This window comes from Acyrthosiphon pisum, chromosome A2 (genome assembly GCF_005508785.2).
Source record: "Acyrthosiphon pisum isolate AL4f chromosome A2, pea_aphid_22Mar2018_4r6ur, whole genome shotgun sequence".
Taxonomy (NCBI): domain Eukaryota; kingdom Metazoa; phylum Arthropoda; class Insecta; order Hemiptera; family Aphididae; genus Acyrthosiphon; species Acyrthosiphon pisum.
Genome location: NC_042495.1, coordinates 106,187,158 through 106,193,525, shown reverse-complemented (window position 1 = coordinate 106,193,525; position 6,368 = coordinate 106,187,158). Strand labels below are relative to the sequence as shown.

At 27.1% G+C, this 6,368-nt stretch overlaps 1 protein-coding gene across 2 annotated transcripts in view; it reads left to right on the top strand.

Annotated features, from left to right (window-relative positions):
• LOC100165685 (actin-binding LIM protein 3) overlaps window positions 1-5,033 on the top strand; it is a 24,575-nt gene extending 19,542 nt beyond the window's left edge. The window contains exons 17-21 of one of the 2 annotated variants that reach the window (XM_003244083.4): window positions 759-859; window positions 1,118-1,187; window positions 2,410-2,450; window positions 2,650-2,835; window positions 3,090-5,033. In XM_003244083.4, the coding sequence (XP_003244131.1) occupies window positions 759-859; window positions 1,118-1,187; window positions 2,410-2,450; window positions 2,650-2,835; window positions 3,090-3,203 (512 nt within the window). In that variant the 3' untranslated portion in view covers window positions 3,204-5,033. Of the gene's footprint in view, window positions 1-613; window positions 718-758; window positions 860-1,117; window positions 1,188-2,409; window positions 2,451-2,649; window positions 2,836-3,089 lie in introns of both variants that reach the window. The other variant, XM_001949156.5, reaches the window with a different exon arrangement.
• Window positions 5,034-6,368: the final 1,335 nt, after the last annotated feature.

Here is a 6,368-nt window from a genome sequence, read left to right as displayed (position 1 = left end):
ATTTTAAAATTATAAATTTTTTATACATCTTAAAATACTCATAACTTGCGTTAAAATTAAAATAGACTAAAAAGCCTATGAGGTTGCCTAGATAATAATCTTATCTTTAGATTTTATAAGAGGTCAATTCACTCTAATTTTTAAATTAATGGAGCTATACGTGTTCTGCTGAGCGTAAAATTTGCTATGTTACTTGTAAGATGAAGACAACACATGCGGGTATCACGTCCTCTTAAAAGAGATTAGAGAAGCCAATTATTCACATTGTATTTGTTTCAGACAATAGTTAAATGATAGTTGTCTATAATTGTAAATTCACTACCTAATTTACATGTGAATAGTAATAACAATAATAATAGTTAAAATAGTATCTAATAACTAATGTACGAAGTGCAGTTTAATTTAATTTAATTTATTATTTAGAAACAGCTAAATAATATTAAAATATTTCATTTAATTTCTGTAGTTATCTTAAACTTTTATTGCATTTTTAATAAATTTGTGTCTTATTTAAACAAAACACTTGCGTTTTATTCACCCTATCATAACATTTTATTATGTGTTGCTTGGAATTTGCATTTGTTTTGTTGCATGGTGTGTTATTTGTTTGTAGCATACTATCATGGTCAGCATGGGTCGGCTATAATCACAAGGGGCGCCCGCAAGTCGTGCACTCTTCCAGCCGGCTTCCACGGTGGCCCTGGAAATTATGTCAGGGTAAGTAACATGTAGCCATTTTTTTTCTGTTATGTTCACAGTCGTAAGTGCACTACGCCATGTACCCAAACCTGGCTATGGCTTGGCGCCTAGTCGACGGTCAAACACTTTCAGCTCTGCGTACTGCGTCAAAAACCCTTCGGTATGATGAGCAATTTTTGTAGTTTGTATTATGACTCAGATGTAACACTCAATAATTTCCAATTATGTAACGTGACGTGATCAAAATGGTTACTACCAAATTTACAACTATTTTTTGATATCAAGTTTTCAAGATTACAACATTTTTATTTATTTACATTATTCGTTTGGGAATCAATCAAATATTTGTCATGCGGATTTGAAATTTCATTTTCTGATTTTTAAACAAACATTATCTAATTTTATTTTATATTTTTAGGATGGGTTTTCCATAAACGGCTTAGACAATAAAACACTTAGCACAGATTTTAACTGCGCTAGGTCTGACGGTAAGTGCTTTATTAGTTTATTAATATTAAATTCTACACTTGATTTTTATTATTTTGGTGTATATAGTTATTTGAGGGTGATTACTTGATATTGTATTAGACAACTGTTTGTTATTTTATTTTTATTTTAGATACAATTCATTTAAGTATTATTATTTTTTCCCAAATCTACTGGCCTATAAGCTTATGCAAAACTCAGTGCATGTAAGCAAAAGCATAAAATATAAGTAAAAGCTTTTTCCTTCGATATTTATAATATCACATAGCTAAAATCATATTATTTGTTCATTACAAAATATACTTATTATTTATTATATAGGTACAAAAGCTAGTCAAGGTTCAGGCTTTAATATTATCTTTGCGTCATTTATTTATCAAAAAATATGAAGGTTTAGGGATATTAAATAAGATAGGGAATACATAATTATTAGTAGCAATGGTATGGCGAACAAAAATTGTCAATTGAGCACTTTAAATCAAATACTCACAGCAAGACCTGTCTTCTTCACCACTTCAAATGTTTCAAACCTATCCATTTAAACAAATGGTAATAAAAGAAATTTGAGTTATTCAGCAAATGTTTAACTCAAATATCCCTCTTCGCCATGTCATTGATTAGTATGAAACACAAAGCTTTTACCTTATACTATTTAACATGATTCCAAAAGTGTGTATAAAAATATTATAACTTACTGTTTGTATTGCAAATTTTAATTAAATATTTAAATAATTTTATAGTTGCTTTGATAATTTAATTTCTACATCACAATTTCAACATCTTGTATCTTGCATTAAGACATTTAATGATGTCTTGTATACTTATTTGTTTAATGTCCTGGAATAATTAAATTTTGAATTGTAATTAATATATTGAATTACATTTTTTTTTTAAATGTATATTTTTACCTACTGTAGAAATAACTGGTTTAAAAGTATAATTTCATTTACATACAAAGAAATATTTTGTTTCTAATAAATTGAAAAAATTAACACATGTTAAGTTGTTAAAAATTATATTGTGAATTTCAATTGGAATGTTCAATCTTTACCATTATTGTACAATAAAAAATATGTGCATTGTTTTTTTTTTTAAATTTGAATATTCCCACTTTTTAAAATTGCATTAGCAAACAGTAAGTAAAATATTATTATGCTGGCTGTTGACCTGTAGGAAAAAATAAATGCGCGCTTATACTAATCTTGCTTGTCTGTTTTGGTGTAGTTTCTGCCGGATCTATATCTGAAGTGGATCAAGGCAACACGGTACGTAGACTTAAAATGTGGATTTAAATTTAAATGGGTTTTTAAAAAAAAAAAATTATTTATATTTGATACTATAAAAACTAAAATTCTTAAGCTACTCAAATAATGCTTGCTATTTTACCTTGACTATTGTTTCATTAACTGAAACCTATACAAATATTTGGTATATATGTAATTAATTGTTTATAAATGTGTGTAGTGTTCTGAAATACCAGCATCATCTACATTCACTGGATCATTACGCTATGTCACTAATATTCATCGTTCACTACCCAACATGTCTTCGTCGCATCACAGTTCTGAACCTCCAAAAATTTATCCTTATCACTTGTTACTCATCACAAATTACAGGCTGCCTTCAGACGTTGATAGATGTAACCTTGATGTAAGTTGATTAACATTATTATTTCTATATTGGATCTTGTATAAAATAAATAAATATTAAATGTGATATTTTGAGTAAATTTATTGTGCAGTCAGTACTCAGTTAAATAGTGCAAACTAAATGTAAATATTAATTCAGCGGTAATGTAAGAGTATTGATTAGTAATTAGTACCATAAGTGAAAATTTAATTTGCATTATAAATATTTAATATTCTAGAAATAATTTTTAATTACTAAATTGTATTTGTTTACAGCGTCACTTATCGCCCACAGAATTTGAAGCAGTTTTCCAAATGTCACCAGCTGAGTTCTATCAGCTGCCCAAATGGCGCCGCAACGAATTGAAGCGCAGGGCACGCCTGTTTTAAATTTAAATTTACTTGCTGCTGTGTATTAGAAAAAAGGCAAACAATTATTAGGCTTCTTGGTTATCAACTTTATCTTTAACAGCTAAATTATATGACAATTATATTGTATTATAAATTATGTTCTTATACCAAATTTTTCTATATTTTTATTTAAAAAAAAATAATTACTTTATTCCTAATTTTATTTTAAAGTTTATTTGTGACAATATTTAATTTTTTGTTTATAGACACCATAAAGTTTTAATATTAAAAAAAGTGTATACTTAGTAACTGTAAATATTAATAATATCTTTTATGGCTTATATTGTTTTTGTGATTTACTTGTAATAGTTTTAGTATTATTAGACAGAATTTATAATATATATTTATATTATTTAAACTAGCCAACTGGTCTAATTATTGTTTGATTGTCATAAATGTTGTTGTCTTGATACAATAATCTGTCAACTATGTTTATCATTTTCATTCTAAATATAAACATAACAATTTAATTTACCACTAAACCAATGTTTTATGTACAATTATGTCAGCAAACTAAGCCTGCCTTACTCTCAAAGCTGGGCACTAGCTAATTATAAAGTTAAGTTTCAATGTTATTTTTAAAGTTACTTTCTAACTACTTAAGTTGGTTTTAATTCATAACATTCTAACTTAACAAGTTGAATTGAATGCATGAAATGATCTGTAGACAAAAAGTAATTTTTAACTGAAAATCCCAATGTTTACGTTGCATTGGTAACTGCAAAATAGCAGACTAGATAATGAATATAGTTAATAATAGTTATTAGATATTTGTGGTAATAGATAATATATACATTTTTATCATATAATATTTCTTGTTTAACGGTTTAAATCGAGTGTTAGGTGTGCACACACTAGTCACTAAAGCGGCAGTAGTGGTAAAATTATATTTGCTTGACGATATCTTTGAGGTAGCGGTATAATGTTCCCGAACACAATTTACCGTCATCCTCATATTTAATTCAATTAATCAATCCTCATCAATAATTTTAGTTAGATAATCATTAATTTAATAGAATATTTTACATTCAAATAGGTTTTTCAAACTTCAATTTTAAACTATAAAACTTTCAAGTTAAAAAAAAAATTGGAAATTTCAGACACTTACTTATATACTAACTTATATACCTTAATTATTTTTTATATTAAAGAAACTTCATTTGGGGAAAAAAATTACCAACTTGCCCAGCTTTAGTTACTCTAGTGCAGCTTTATTTGCTTTTACCTTATTCAAGGTAAATATTATTTTGTATTCAATACAATGTGCACTATTATTTAGGAAATTATTACAAAGTTCTCTTGTAATGAGAAATTATCTTCATAAAATTATATTGATGTATGTGTATATTATATTTTTATAAGCATAGTAAAGCTTGATGTAGTATTAAGTATTTAAGGAATTTTTTGCCAACAACACTGAACTCGTACGATTTTGAAGCTATATTAACTATATCTGTACAAGTTGTATGTATATTAAGTAATAACATTTGTTACAATCATTTATTTACATAATATATATTTTATTACCGTACTAAAATGTAATGACATTTTTAAAAATATGTTATCGACTTTTAGTACATATTATTCATTACACAATTTAAATATCTCTTTTATTTAATTATTTAATTTATATATTATATACTATTTATTTATACACACAAATTACAAACATTTGCAATAAACATTTTTTAAATGTATCAATAGTTTGATGTTTAAATGTGATTGGTGCTAGTCTTTTATCGAGTCACAGTCTAAGGACATAACATAGATAAACATATTTATGATTATTATATACTATGTAAACTTTTATTTTATTTTATTTTATTTTATTCAAACACAAAAGTGATTTATCTGAGTTTTATTGCTTAAATACAACGGTGGATTTGATTATTTCATTGCAAGAATAAACAAATTATGGTACATGCAGTAGTATTAATTGATAAAACAAACGAGGATAAATCGCTAAAAGCAAAAATGCTTGTCTTAACAATTAAGCAAACTTATGTTTATTAATTATTTATAACATTTATTTTTTTAAATTATACTTTTATTGTCAGGCTTAATAAATAAAAAAGAAAAGTTAAAAAAGGACGGCATTGTATTTATTTTAAACATCTTAAAATGAAACTGAATGATTCAAAAAAGAAAAACCAGTTCAAGTTATAATATTAAACATTAAAAAAAAATCATCGGAGAACTCCCGCTACTATATTATATAGTAGAACTTGAGACGTCGAGTGTCCCTTGTCAGTTGTCATTGAGTAGATCACTTTCATGACCTATTATGTATGTGCTTGAATAATGATAAATGATTGGTACGAAAAACGATTCCAAGCAGATGGTTTGCTGGCCAATATTACTAAGTACATAATATATTTTATTACATTTTTATATAATTGCTGTTAGTAATTTATTTTATAAATTAATTAGGTCATGACGTTACTACTATACAGTAAGTATTTTAGGTCGAATCGGCCAGTTACAATTGTTTATTACCTACCTGTTATTGCCAAGTCGTGTTTACAACAACAACAGTGAGAAATTAGGTGAGTACTAGTCCTTATAGATATTAGATTGGTAGCAACTAGCAATAATTATTGCGTTAGGTAAATGTGGGTATTTTAACATTTCCGCGTTCAGTTATTTATTTCACTAAATAATTAATGGGTAGTTAATCAAATTGGTAGCCAGGTAGGTTTTAAATATTAGATAATATTATTCAGCAGAGCGAGTTTTCCTGTTTATTAAAATTTAATGTTCATTTAAATAATGTAAGTATATGGATACGACCCTCCATTTTGACGCCTCGACAGTCAACAGCTTTAATTCGCATTGGGCGCACGAATCTGCAGCGGTATTGTTATGTATATTTAACATTTTTATTACAGTCACTCGTAATTCATTATAATATGCGATTCACTCAACACAATAATAATTGTTGAATTTTGCTGGGCACAAGGACGTCAGCTGTGTGTGTGCAGGGGCTTATTTTTGTCGTATAAAATATGATATAGCAATAAAAGTTATTTACCGCTGTATAACGTGGTTTGAAAATAGTAAAAAATGTCATACCCCCACCCCCTTTAAAAAAGCTGAGCATGCCACTGAGTGTGACTATGTGTGCGTGTGTGTATTATAAAACAC